General features: G+C 31.6%; 1 protein-coding gene across 1 annotated transcript in view; it reads left to right on the plus strand.

Moving 5' to 3' along the window:
- Positions 1–10914, plus strand: part of Setd3 (SET domain containing 3) — a 331102-nt gene extending 320188 nt beyond the window's left edge. Inside the window, exons 10-11 of the mRNA XM_081771689.1 lie at positions 680–828; positions 4644–10914. Coding sequence (XP_081627815.1) covers positions 680–828; positions 4644–4769 — 275 coding nt within the window. The 3' untranslated portion in view covers positions 4770–10914. The remainder of the gene's footprint in view (positions 1–679; positions 829–4643) is intronic.
- The last annotated feature ends 4382 nt before the right edge of the window (positions 10915–15296 follow it).

Consider the following 15296-nt stretch of genomic DNA (forward strand, 5'->3'; position numbering starts at 1 on the left):
GCCATTTGAATACAAATTTAGGCCACAATAGTGTTATTTAATTTTTAAGACAAAAAACATAGTCTATCAGAGAGCGCTTCAGTAATAATAAAAGGTGACTGCCTAACGGAAAATAGTACTAATTTTTCTTATGAGCGAAGTAAGCAATTGATGCTACTGTATTTATATATCTATGTACTGTATGTGTAAAAAAAAAAAATACACTGTTAAATAGCAGATTATACTTATTTTTTGTATTCTCCCAACTGTTTCACACACACTTCTAACATTGACGGACATACTACTTCTAATAGTCGAGATTATTAACCCTTTTCTTGGCAAGAAGACTTAAGTTGCTCAGAAAAAATACTGCATGCGATTTCCGTGTCAAGTAATTGTAAAATAAGATATAATTGCACATTTTAGTTACATATTTTATTTAGACAAGGCTGTGACGTAATGTATCTTATATGATACATTGCCAAGAATAGGTAGTCACAAAGTAACCAAAAATATTCAAAACATTATGTATTCCAAAGGATACATTGCCAAGAAAAGGGTTAAAATACTTAGTGCATGAACCAGGACACCATTGTGTTTTATTTTCAATAAGAGGAAAAATATGATTCCCTAAAATAGTATTTCTATCCATTCAGTTAAGTCAGAATCTCACAAAAATATTGTTTGAACTGTTTTCCAGATCATTTGGAACATTGGTTGGCGTCTGATCGAAGCTGTGATTTGGTTTACATTGATTGTGCGCTAGAGACAGAAGTGGAAACGAAAACGTGGAGCTTCCTTCTAAATAGAGTGAATCTTCTTCTTCGAGCTTATCCTACTTCTTTAGAGGTAAATATACCTTCCTTGTCACAGAGTTCACATTGACCTTGAAAGTCAGGGAAATTAAAGAAAAGAGTCGGGAAAATTGCTTCAAAATATCCCGAGCACAGAAGAGTTAGGGAATTTTATTTACTTTGTTCTGCAGTACTCTGTATTTTTGTAGGATATAAGATTCGGAAAAGTGGAGAATAAGATTTAGAAATAAAAAATAATAAGTTAGGTAATTTAGTTATACTTAATCAGAGAAATAGGCCAAAGTATGATATATGTGCACTTGTTTATGATAATGATTGTATTCAAATACAAAATTATTAAAGAAATAATTAGTGTATAATTATTGTTTAGTATTAGTGGTTTATTGTATTCCAGTCAGGAAGTTTGACTAATGATCAGTATTTACAGTAAGAAATACTGTACTCAATGTTAAACATTAAAAGGAGAGCGTTAGAAGGCTATGAGAATGGTGGAGGTCGATTTAAGAAAATGGATTTTTTTCTTCAAACGTAACCATAAATCATAGTGTTCTGGATCAAAGAAAAGTTTCTTGTTCAGTCATGGATATTCAGGAAAATCAGTATCAGAATTCCATATGAACCATACTAAGTTTCTGCAGTATTGTTCCGTAAAAGCCAATCTCTTGGTATCAAGTACGATTCCATTTATGTAGAAGTTTGTGATTTAAATCTTTTTCTTTGATTCAAAAAGTATTCTTCACAGAGTATTGCTGAAGTTGCAGTAAACCATCAGAATTGAAACAGAGAAAGAATATGCATCTTTGTTTGATACAATCTACCCATCAATAAGTGAAGTAAACTCTGGAAATCCATTTTCATTTTCGAGCAGAAGGATATTATGTTATGATCAGCGAACAAAATCAGCGCTACATAAAACAGCAATAACATAACATAGATAGCTTGTTAGAGCCAGTGTTACATTATGCGTCGTTGTTGTTGCCTGTCGCTCTATTCAGTCGCTGTCGTATTTTGTGCCGTATTACAGTAATGTCTTGTCGGTGTTATCAATCATCATGTTTTAGCACTACTATTTTCACATGTAACCTACAGGAAATTTCATAGATGGGGTACAAGCAACATCGTGGTCATCTTTAATCTGGGACAAGAATTTTAAATTAGATGGAGTAATGTGATATATCAGTTGAGGATAGAATATGATGAGCGCAGTGCTGAAGTGTGTTTGGCGTAAGCTTGTTTGTAAAGGAGCTAATAAGCTTATTCGCTGTACTTCAACATGTGCTTTAAGGTTATGTCTATTGTACCAGATTTGCAAAGTCGTTTTACAAGATAATTGTGAACCTGAAACAAATATAGGATCAGTGAGGCTAATTATGAGACACTGCTTAGAAAGGGTAATTATGAGACACCCCTCACTGATCTTCAAGCACTGTAGGTAAATACAAATTAAGAGCACAGGTATTTAGTAATATTCTTCACAATGCTCTGTTTACATTTTTAAGTTTTAGTTTACAAAAGTTTGGATGTACCAATTTTTTAAACAAACTCATTCAAAAAAATTGTTTTGAAATTTGAAATCCTATCATTAACTATTATATCTATTCGTGCAGTAATATCACTATTGTGAAACCAATGGGTGTTGGTGGAAACCTGGTAGGTCATCAGTTACAGAGGAAGTTGAATTTGTCCCTTGGGCTTTTGTTTCAGATAACTTTTTTTTTTATTATTATTATTATCTCATTCTGCTTATATGGAAGGTAATTATGAGACGTATGCTAGATTAATGTTTTCATTTCATTTATTCCAGATAAGCTGCGAAATCATTAATAATTTACACCTACATTATTTTGTTGAAAATAGCCTAGGCTTTATACTAAAGCATAAAGAAATAAAAGTAACCTAAGTTTTTTTTTTTTTTTTTTTTTTTTTTAAGTGAACAGCTAGAACTTGGTCTAAATTTGTTTCATAAGCCTGTTTTGTAACCTGAAACTATCTATTAGCCCATAGGCCTATTATACTTAACTCACAAAAATGTTAGAATAACATCAGTAACTATTTCCACTTTCTTTTTTAGTTATTTTCTTGTAACTCAGTCAAATATTTGTATGTATGTAACAACGAAGACTTCTTTGCCTCACAATTGGACTCCTTCATACCTCGATATCACATACAGAAAGCTGGGGACAACAGGTGTCTCATAATTACCCATCCGGCGGTATCTCATAATTACCATTTTGGAGGGAAATATGAGACAGCACAAATTTGACATTTACTCATCAACTTTTGAGGTGACAGGAAATTCCTTGGCAGCAAATTGATTACTCTATTAGCACCTAAACTGCTGCCTAGGTTAACTGCTTTCAAAACTAATGTAAGCTGAATAACGTCGAAAAGTTGTGAAATTTGTCTCATAATTACCCTCACTGACCCTATATACTACTGTCCATAAGTTTGGAAGTTCTAAGAAATGGAAACAAAAATAAGAAAAGATCAACATCAAAATCATTAATAGAAAGTACCCTTTTTCCATGTGATAAAACAATGTTTAAAGAAAATTAGTTAGGTCGAAAATGGGTTTTTTAACACAGAGAAACGAAACTCTAGCCTCGACGCAATAGCCACCTGAACTTTTAACAATTTTGTCACAAATTCTTGACATTCTACTGATTAATTTATTAAAAAATGCTATCCAATTGTTTCCATTCGAGCTATACGTAATCCCCAACTGTTTGACACTAATTATAAACTGGCCTTTCACTTCTCTCTCTCTACTTCATCTCTCACAAACTCGATTCAAGGTAAATCAGGTGATTGTGATGGCCATTTCATTATTTTTTATTGATATTTCGTCCTGTTTCTATTCGAGCAACCCTTTACACATTTTAGAATCATTATTTGGTTTCGATTTTGGGTTTAGCGTCTCTTTCAGCATAAAGGCTATGAGACGTGGACCTACAGCTTAACGTGGAATCCGAACCACATGAGCTCGAACCCGGATCTTCCACGCCAAAGGCGCATACGGTAAGCAAGCACTTGGTCACAAGGGAGCTCAGAAGCATTATTTGGGTCGTTGCCTTGTTGATATACTTCAGAATTAATTATTTAAAATTAATATAAAATATTAGTTTTCACTATTGTGCAACTAGAATTGTTGTAAAGTTGTGAAAATTACTGTAAAATTTAAAATATGAACTCAAGGCATGGGAAAATTAACCAACTATTCACAAAAAAGAATAACAGTTAAATATTTAATTGATACTAGTTTATTTAACGACTATCACTTAGAAATTAACTGCTGAAAAATTTAATCGTTAATTTTTTAACGGATTAATTACAGCCCTGACAAAATTGAGGTGGTGTTTGAAACTTTCTTCAAATATTTTGTGAAAGATGAAAATTTCGCCATGTTTAAGCATTATCTGGAGTTAGTTATAATGGTATTTAATCGTTTGAAAATACTCATGATCGCCATCTTTATAATAGATGAACATGTAGTACCGTATGTAATAACGTTACCTTTACATCATATTTTTAAAGGAAAAGGTTCATTTTAGAAGAAAAATGTTTCAAACTAAATTTCCTTGTTTTCTTGAATGCGTTCCAAATTTGGATTTTAAGAAAAAACACTTCCCATTAATATATATATAGACATACCATTTCTGACTGGTTGTGAACGTTCCAAATATCACCATTAAATTTGACTTACCAGATTTGATTTGCCATCTTTTTGTTTCAATACTCCATGTACACACGAGGCAAAGGTCAAGTACTACCGATCTCACGCAATATGCAGTATATGTTTGAATCTTGAGTATATTATAACATTATCTTGTTATTACTATCTTATTACAGGATGATGTTCAAATCCTTCGATCTCCTCTTCCTGCTTGTCGTCGGTTGGCCGTAGAGTTACGACTGTCAGAAAAGAAACTGCTTCGCTCGACCCTCGAATACGTTCAGCAAAGAATCAAGCAGTAATTCCAAAACAGAAGAAATAATACCCAATGTATCTACTGCCAATTCTAAGATCTATTATACTGTGTGCAATTTGTAACCGAATCGTGATATCTATATGTATACAGTACATTTTGTTACTTTACATGAAAGTATTTATGATAAAAGGGAAAATCTTGCCAGTGGTATTAGGACTAAAGATGAAATTTTCGTATGGAGGTTTCTAACAGTTTCATAACTATGTATATACTTAGGCAATGGAAATTTTGAACATAGATGAAATAAACATGTAGCGAATATTAGGTGTTTGTAATACGTTTCGGGAAAAAAGTGGCCTTGTCTCATTTGCAGAACGGTAAATAAAGTTTTTTTTAAATTAATTTCATGCCTATGTATTATAGTAAGTAATAATAGGTACTTAACATGTTGTTAATACTTTCACAGAATAACAAATTGTGAGTGCTCCTTTTCCTGTCACAACAGCGATTTGATTTTGGTCTGGAATGTTTAAATATTCGCTAATTTTATGTGTCATGTCCAGCATTTTGCAAAAGAAAAAAGTTAATATTTATGATTCAGATTTCTACCTTTTTAATATTGTTTTTGAAAATGTTCTTGCTTAGAGGAGAAATTTCAGCATACATCATTATCCATCATTTTGAATATGATTAATCTCTCAGCTACAATTTCTGTTATATACTTGAAAACAAACTACATGAATTCAGATCATCCTACACTAATACGTCGTATTTCCATTACCTGTTCAAAACCATTAAAAATTACGTAATGAAATATATATACATATATCTGTACTTGAATTCTTCCATTGATATTCAGATAGGAAATTAAGGAATAGTACTAGCGTGAAGCATTTACAGCTATTTGAAGGGTACTATATTTTATATCTGATATTGAATTTTTAGTTCTTTATATGAAATATCTGAACACGTTTTAAAGCTTACATAGTAAATTTGAATTAAATTGCTGCCTTTTGTTTTTAAACATTCAAGTAGGCATTTACGTAAACTAAATAATTCATTCCATTCAAGGAAAAGTACTCTATATTTTCTTTGTATATTCAAACCATTAGTGTGTGTAGGTGATCATTAATCATTACCAGGAAAAGAGAAGTTAATGTGTTAAGATTGTAATATATATATATATATATATATATATATATAATACAAACTAGCCCGCACTCTTGAAGTTGTGTACACCCTCTAAATTTCCAAATGATCAATACTGATTAAAAATGTATACATAAATAATTAGTCAGTCTAAATCTAAAATCAGAGTGGAATTTGGATTCCCCTAACTGATAGTGGGATGTAGAAATATTGAACACATACCAAATTGTTCCAATTTATACCATACATAACAGTGTGATGATCGCGAAAATTTGTGATTAGTGTAGGATCAATAACAGTTAGTAGTATAATTTGTGTAATGCTATAAATAATGAACAAATCAAATTCAGTAAGATGGATTCTTAATGGTTTTTTTTTTTTTCTGTGAGAAAATGATCATGAATTAAAACATGTTCGCTACCAATGAAAAAGCAACATTGTTTCAGTATTTTGTGAACAGTGAAAAAGCTTTTAAATTGCACATAGAGTCTTGCTTACTATGTGGTTTTCTAAGAAAACAACAGTAAAATGTTAATTAGAGCATTTTGTCATTGAAACCGTTACAGTTTTGTCATTCAAGGGTTTCTTTTGTATTCGGTTGTATATAACAAATGGCTTTGTAATTTTTGGACCTTGACATTGAAAATAAAATAATAATGGAGAGGTCACTATAAATAAAGACATAGTGCGAAGGTATCTATTGGTATACGATTATGCACCGCATACCTCTATGTACTAACAAATAGTGACAAGCATACATGATAAACTGCATTATAAACAGAGTTGAAATTAACCGGGATTTGATTGGAAACTCGTCCAGAATATTTTTAGATAATTACATCTCAAGAAATTTTAAATTATATTTGACGGTAGATCAGTATTTACTCCTTATTCCACGCCTTTACGAACTCCAAGGACTCCGTAAGATTTTTCCCGGTAAATACCTACTCTTAAAATTAAATAAGGTGGGATTAAATATGTTTAGTAATGAAGAAAAAAAAGTAGAAGAGCATATTAAAATGTAAAGTACATACAGTTTTTTAAAGTAATTTGAGACCAAATGGACCTATTTAAATGCGAATTATATCTCCCGCACAAGAAAGAAGACTTCTTAAGTTAATACAATTGCTCTGAAATTTTGAATGGGACCTGTACTGAACGAGTACATAGTTTTTACTGCCGTCTTTGTACGATAAGAATACATTAAAAGTTGCCTTTGTGGCATCAATTATTACTATCTTTTTATTACTTTCCTTACATATACGTACACGGCAAACCGGATCATAAAATTTGAAGAAAATTTCTGATTTTGTAAGTTTTCTATCCTTGCTCTTCTCGTAATATATCGATTTCAGATATTTAATTAAAGTTTACACTATTTCCGCTATTTAATTTCAGTCTTGCTTCCTAATCATCTTTGGACTTTTATGAATGATTTTCTTGACAGCGAAACACAAATTTATTTTATTCATACCCACAGCTGTAAATGAAAGTCGAAGTTTATATATAAAGTTTGAATTACGTAAATAGCGGAAATACATCGACAAAGACTTTACTTTCTCTGTCTGCCTCTCTCTCTCTCTCGCACTCTCAAATGTTTGTATAGTTTTGGCAAGAAACGAATCAGTTGAGCAAAGAGAGAACACAAGAATTTATATGTATTTTTTTTTTCCATTTGTAACTGTAGTCTAATTATGAAGGTTAATTTCTTAAAAATAGTCATTTAAAGTTACTTGCGTTAATTTTCTTTTGCTGTTAGGTCAACCTGCTAAATTATTCCTGGAAATTATGTCAAAGATTGGTCTAAACTTACTTGTAATATATGAATTTCCGAACTAAAAATAAATTTCTCCTTCCTTTCTAGCTTGGATATTGTAATATTTTGTGAAAATTCTCGAAGAAATCTGTTACTGCTTATTCCATATGTAACAATAGATGCAATACGATGCCTTAAAATAACATACAAACGGTTTCGGAATATTATTTGTATCACAAAGTCATATTTATAGAAAACTCAGGAAAGTAAACGTTTAATATACAGTAAAATGTATTTAAAAAGGACCGTTTTAAAGGTGGAAATTTACCTCATTTCATGGATTTTGATTAATTTTATTAATACCTATTTTATATTCCACCACATTTTTTCTTGAGAACGTTTCCCCAGTTACTAAATGTATTAAGTGTCACACTAACAATTAATTGCTGAGAAGTAGATACAGACTGATATGCGAAACTTTTATTAACGTCAAATTTCCTGCCTTACATGAGCCCGAACAAGTCGTCTTGATAGGACTGACATCAAAGTGGTTTTTAAAATTAATTTTAATAACCAAAAGAGAATTTCGCTTAAAGCTGTGTTAAGTTTTTCTTTTCGAGATTTTTTACGACTGATTATGAAAAAGCAATGTATTGTAGTGGAATGAAATGTAATTTCAGTTAAATAGATATCTAGCTATACATTATCAGAGATCTAGAATTATCGAAAGATTACAGAGATCTTTTAGAAATTGTGATTCATAAATCTCGAACAAATCGTTTTATATTTCTTAACTGCGTTAGTGTTATTTATTGCCTTTTTAATGTTGTTGATGCGCTCTTATATAACACAAGTATAACTTTATTTCTGTACAGAGGTTTTAAAGTGATTTTTGTGTGTCTATAAAACTGAATGCTTGGCTATTAGATATTGCATTTTTAATGATAATAGTGCTTTTTGTTTTCATTAAATAAGTGATTAATTAACATTGTATAAGTTGAATGTAAATTAGTTTTGTTTTCATCTTCTCTGTTCGCAAGAAACTAGTCATTCATATAAAATCGCATCTTTCATAAAGTCACTGCATCATGTATCAGTAGACGTACGAAAGCATGTTGTTATTGGTAGTCAAAAATATAATTCTGTATTGGACTGTAATGGAGTGTATGTTTCTCCACTCCATTTTTGTTATTGACTCACATAAGTGAAGAATATGAAAGGAACAAGATTATGTCTTGGAGAAAAAGAAAAGTGGAGCCAATTCACATTTTTTTTAATTAAAGAAAATATAATTTCGTTTATCAAATAAATGAACTGATAGAAAAAGCACATTAGCCTGTTACTGTAAGTTAATTAATATTTTCGAAAAATCTCTGGTAGATAAACATCATTTAGTGATACTGTTACCTGGTTACACTTAAGTTGCAGTTAATCTGAAAGTGTAATAACTGTTTAACTCGATTTCTACCATGTCTTCTCTTCTTACCGTCTTTAAATAGTACTTTTTAAAAAATAGTATTGTTTTAATATCTTTATTTATGTGTGTATTTATATTTCATACAGGAAATATTGAATAAAGTACAAACTAAGGAAAGAAGTACGATCAAATTTATTGTAGCTTCTTCTACTTCTATTTACTATTTACAGAATTCTCGAGTTGCGTCAAAAATAATGTATCCCAAAATTTGAGTTCACACTTGTACACTCTCACTGGAGCCAGCCAAGACTAGTGATAAGAATAAATGAGTTTTTGTATAATCATTGAACTATGGAGACGTCGTAAAATTAATTTACAAATCCAAGCACATGCAAGAAACCCGTTTCTTCTTAAAATTCGAAGTTCGTGTAATCCATATCCGTATGTACTTTGTTTCATTTCCACGAATTATTTCCTATTCTTGTATGAACATACAATTTTAAAGGAAGAGATTAGAAACGTAAGGTATCTATGAGCTTTCTTTCGCGAACCAACAACAGAAAGGGTAAGCAAACAAACAAACAAGCAAAAGCTTATTTGTTTTACTTTCAATCTTTAGTTTTATACGTAATGTTAGCATTTCCATTTAAAAAAAAAAAAAAAAAACAATAAAGAAATAATTAATAGAATCTTTGTTGATAAAAATAATCATATAATATGAAACATATACAAGAGTGATCTGCATTTTTTATATTCAGAGCCCAGTTACTTGCGAACAGAAAGTTGGGGAAAATAATCTATTCAAGGTGCATCTCTTTAGGAAGTTTTCCTTGTACACGTTTTGACATTTTTTGAAAAGAAAATAAAGACTTAAATGATCTAATAATAAACGTTTGTGCTTGCTGCAGTGGGTATTTGAGTTGAAGTTTTAAATTACTACGTACATACCAGTAATAGTTCTTGTACTCTTTTAACGTTGATAAAACTGAGAAATACCCTTCTTTCGTTTAATTTGAATCTATTTCTGTGTTAAACTTTTACAATGTTTGGTGCTTTTCCTATTCTAGTCTCACTGATTATCATAGGAAATATGTTCCTACAGCATTTAATATGTGATTCTTTTTTCATATAGTATTTTGTATCTTTTTTTTAAATTTTGTTTGCAAGTTACTCAATGCGATATACGGCGATATTTGGATAATGAGAAAATAAAATGTGTATTTATTGTCATGATTGTACAAAATTAAAAACTAGATTTTCTTTTCTACAACGAATGCTATTTTTAATACTTTAAAGTGGAATTATTATATAATAAAGTCACCATTAGTTTGTGTTAAAATACTTTGATAGTTGTTGTATATGCTCTATGTGATAAGCGTATAGAGTAATAAGTTCTTGTAATATTTTGGAGAAAAAACGGCGGGCTATGATCAATGTAATATTGACTGTAACTACTCACCATTTTCGTTCAATTTTATTTTTGATGTGGCGCCGTTTGTATGTAAACTCCAAAATCGGGAAAATAAAATATTTCACGCTTGCATTCCTTAGATGTAGATCCGTTATTCTGAGGAAGCGACGTCTCTCCATTCTTAATGAGACTTTTTTTTGGAGTTAAAAGTTTTCACCAAATGAACACTAGTTTATTTAAAATAGCAAATGTTTCGTTAATATTAAAAAAAAAAAATAAATAAATAAATAAAATAAGAAACTGTAGACTTACTAATTTTGTATGTATTATTCCTTAAGAAATACAACAATTGTATAACATCTTTAGTAAAAATGTATATTTAAGTATCTTCAATTAGAACACGCATGCAAAATTCAGAATTCTTCTTTTTCGTAGAGAGTCGTTCACGTGAAGAATAATCAACTACATTATATATCTGCTAATGGATAAAGAAAGGGATCCAGTATAAAAATCTACTGAGCTATAAAACATCAGTACTATTATAAGCATTGGGAGAAAATATAGAAGGGTGCTGGACCGTATAATTAGGGTAAACCTATAGTATCCAACAATAAATAAATAAAATACTCGTAATCTATTTTCATGGCTAAGAATACAAAAATAATTAAGAGCAGAAATTATACCTGAATGCTTTTTTGAACATCGTGAAAGGCAATGAAATTAGAGAAAAATTAATACTTAGTATTATACTTTGATATTTAGAAAACTATAACTTTGTAACAATGGGCTGCGCAGCAGTTACTTGTTCTGTCTCGAAGTCTATGCAATATTAAGCATATACAACAAGATTAAATATATAAAATCATAATCTCATTGAGTAGTTTTGATATGCAGTTCACAGTCTGTTAGCTGTAAATACAAATAAAGAACAAAATCTGCTTTCAGATGTCACGGTGTCTTCCTGTTTCGAAGAATAAAGTAGATGTTGATTTTTGTTTCACATGTAATAACTACAAGCCGTTATTAAGTGGTTTTGTTTGCTTGTTGTTGATACTTAAAATAAAGTAAATAAAACAATGTTCTGTGGAAAAATTTATCTTTTTTATTTTCTGTTGATATAATTTTGGCTTTCGCCACACATTAAATTTGTGAAATCTAATATACGTATATTAGTTTCCTTCAGTTTGCTGAGATGTAAGCGAAATCATAATGTACAGTCTTGTTAAAAAATCTTGTCCATCCACCTCTCGTTGCTCAGCACTTTTACCTATATTGTAATTGAATCAAGCAAATGTGGATTGTCTTTGAATAATTGAGATTATTAATTAGAACCAAAGCAATATAATTTACTATGTACGGTTACAAAAGCAAAACCAAGGTTGGTGACCAAGAATTTTGAACAAGGCTGTACATCGACATAGTATGACATTAGTATAAGATGAAAAAAAAAATCCGTGCACTTGGTCTTAATCCTGCTGAGAATTTTGTTCCCTTTATTAATAGATGAAGCTTTTTCAAAAACAATGCAAAAACTTTCTCCTCTTTGATTATTTACGATCAGTTTTTAATTTCACTCTTCTTTGGAGATTTCCATTATAATATGGCTTGAACTTTAGAAAGAAGTTTGAACCATTAAAATTTCTCCAAAAGCCTTTCGGTGTGTGGAGAAATTAGAAAAGAAATTTAGTCACAGAGTTTTCCGTTAAAAAAATTAATGTTATTGATTCACGTCACACCTGTTACATAAGATGCTGTCTGTTACTAAATACACGTCATGATGAGTGTTTTTCATTGAGGAAGAAGAAAAGAATACTTCGAGGACAAATTTGAGAGAGCAAATTCTAAGAATTTATCAGTTATTGATGCTTTTGTAATTGTAATGTAGTATTCTGTGTTTTTTCGAAGAAAAATTTAAATACCAAAGTTATTTATTTTTTGTTCAATAACAATATTTAATAGCTACTTTCAAGACATTGCAAGAATGAAAATGTAAAGTAAATTTAATTTTCATTGAAATCAAGAGACAGGTTGATTTATTGGGATCTTAAGAGTAGAATTGTGGTATACTTGAAAACAATAAAATATGCAGAAATAAATTAATACGAAAGCTGCAGGAAGAGTTTCTGCAATCAATATGAGAAAAGACATGTAAATTTTTTAAAATAGGATTTGTTGATTTTCTAACTATTTACCTTTAAGATTGACGTGCTTTTGCATTCGCTCAAACCAATTTTGAAAGAATTTTTGTCATTTTGAGCTACACCTTGGAAATCGCTGTTCGTAAAGTGACAACAGATGCTTCAGGCAACACAAATCGCTCACGACGCATCTTATTTTTCATATGTAAGAACAAAAAGAAGTCATTAGGTGCAAAATCGGTGAATACCGACAATAAGGTATTAATTCGAAATTTTTACTTGACAGAACAAAGAAAAAAATAAGAACAGCAAATATTGTTTGTTCGTTTGAAGTTTTCTATTTATCAAAATTTGTTATCATTAGTACATGTTAAAACTGGTAAAAGTGGCCTTTTTTAAACATGATAATAGAACAAAACAGGTAGCTTTTCTGCCATTTCTAGTTTTTAAAATTTATTCAAATATAAATGCCAGCAACTACAAAAGAGATCCCATGGATTTTGAATCCATTTGATCCTCGTGGACCTACACAATTTCTTGATCTTGTGCTGCCTATATTTTCTAGTTTAAACAGACAGATGTAGGTTGAAGATCTCCGGAGTTTCGTGTTATGAACAAACATTGCTGCTTCTGTGAGAACCATTTTTGATTGCTACATAAAATCTGAGCACTTGTAGAGGCTTGAAAGGGTGAATTATGGAAACCCAAATATCTTCTTTCCTCTAGAACAAATTTATTTTGGTGCGGGGGTGGAAGTTTCTTTCTTTATTTTATTTATTTATTTATTTATTTATTTATTGAACAAATTCCGAGATACAGCATAACTTCGCCATTTTACACAGGGACATGCTAACAAAAGAAAGAAAAAAACAAGACAACAATAACAACAACATAGAAAAAAAGAGTGTAAAAGTAAAACTATTCCGTCAAAGCTCGTTTAATTGCTCTTTCAAACACTGGGTAGCTCGAAAAAATGTCCACATCAGTTGTTACTTGATTATAACAGTTTGGTATTCTATAAAAAAGAGACCTCTGTGTAACAGCCAACCTAGGACGGGCAAGATGGAATAGGTGGGTATTCCGGGTGATGCGGGAAGGGACACGTAAGGATAGTTCCTGAAGTAATATTTCCGATCTTAAGCTTCCATTAACTATTTTATGTAGATATTTCAGGTCAGAGATAATTCTGCGTACTTCAGGAGTCTGAATATTAAGATGTCGCAAGAGCTCTTTCTTAGATAATATTCGAAGTGCAGGAACACGAAAACGGACTATAGCGATGAAGAAATTGAGAACAGAATCAAGTCTGGAGAGATGTGTAGGTGCTGCCATGGCCCATATGGGAGAGCAGTATTCGATCTTGGGCGCTATTAAAGTCTTATAAAAAGTTGCTAATGAAGAAAGAGTGCGTAGTTCGGTGAATCGATAAAGAAGTCCCAACATGCGCATTGAATTCTTTAGTATTGAGAAGATGTGGTCAGAGAAGGTGAGTTTTGAATCAAAGATGACACCAAGATCGTTATGACTAGCAGAATGTGTGATAGGGGAATCGTTAATTTGGTATGTGGAGGGAACAGGAGACTTTTTCAAAGTAATAGTAATACTGTCACATTTCTTACTGTTGAGTTTCAAGTGCCACATTTCACACCAGCCTGTAAGGTAATTAATGTCTTCCTGTAGAGCAATTGTGTCATGGAGACACGATATTTCTCTGTATAACTTACAATCGTCAGCAAAAAGCAGAAGGCCATTAGGTTGAGCTGATAAGTGCGTGTAGAGATCATCCATATACAGGACAAACAGCAGAGGCCCAAGTACACTCTCCTGAGGCACCCCTGAGATCACGGGTTGGGGGTTAGAAGTCGCCCCTGAAAGAACAACTCTCTGTTTACGGTCCTTCAAGTAGCTTGTGATTAGAGAGAGAAATTTGCCATGTACATTAAATCTATTGGAGAGTTTATGAAGAAGATGAATGTGACTGACATCAAAGGCCTTCGAGAGATCAAAGTAGATAACATCTAATTGAGTATTGTTATTCATACATTTGACTGCACAGGAAAGAAAAGTACTTAAGTTTGAGAGACTTGAGCTTTTCGGTAGAAAGCCGTGCTGAGAACTGTGGATGTAAGGTGAGGTGAATTTAAGTAGCCTGTCTTGGATTATTTTTTCGCTTATAATTGATATTACAGAAAGAAGAGATATTGGCCTATAGGAGGATACATGATCTTTAAGTCCTGATTTATATATTGGGGTCACGTGAGCTAGTTTCCAACTGGTGGGATAATACCCTTCCTTGAAGCATCTATTGAATAAGATAGGTAGAGGAACCGCAATAAATGAAGCAGTTTTGTTGAGAAAGAGAGGACTAATTTTATCAGGTCCAAGTGATCTATGTGGAGATAACGATAGCAAGAGAGCCAAAACTTCGTCCGGGGTGGTAGAGAGAAAGGATAAGGTGTCCGAACAGATGGGGTGGAGAGGGGGGAGATGGGTTGTAGAGGGAAGGGAAATAAATGTTTTGCAGAAGTAGTTATTGAAGAGGTCTGGTCTTTGATCATCACTCGCTTCAGTATTTTCATCTTGAACTGTTGCCGGTATGCCCGGAGATTTTGTTCTAGATTTAATTACAGACCAAAAGACTTTAGGGTTACTAACAGTAAAATCACCAATTGAGTCCATGTGTTCAAAATATTTACGCCGCT

Source organism: Thermobia domestica, chromosome 9, assembly GCF_964235325.1.
Source record: "Thermobia domestica chromosome 9, izTheDome1.hap1.1, whole genome shotgun sequence".
NCBI classification, from domain to species: Eukaryota; Metazoa; Arthropoda; class Insecta; order Zygentoma; family Lepismatidae; genus Thermobia; species Thermobia domestica.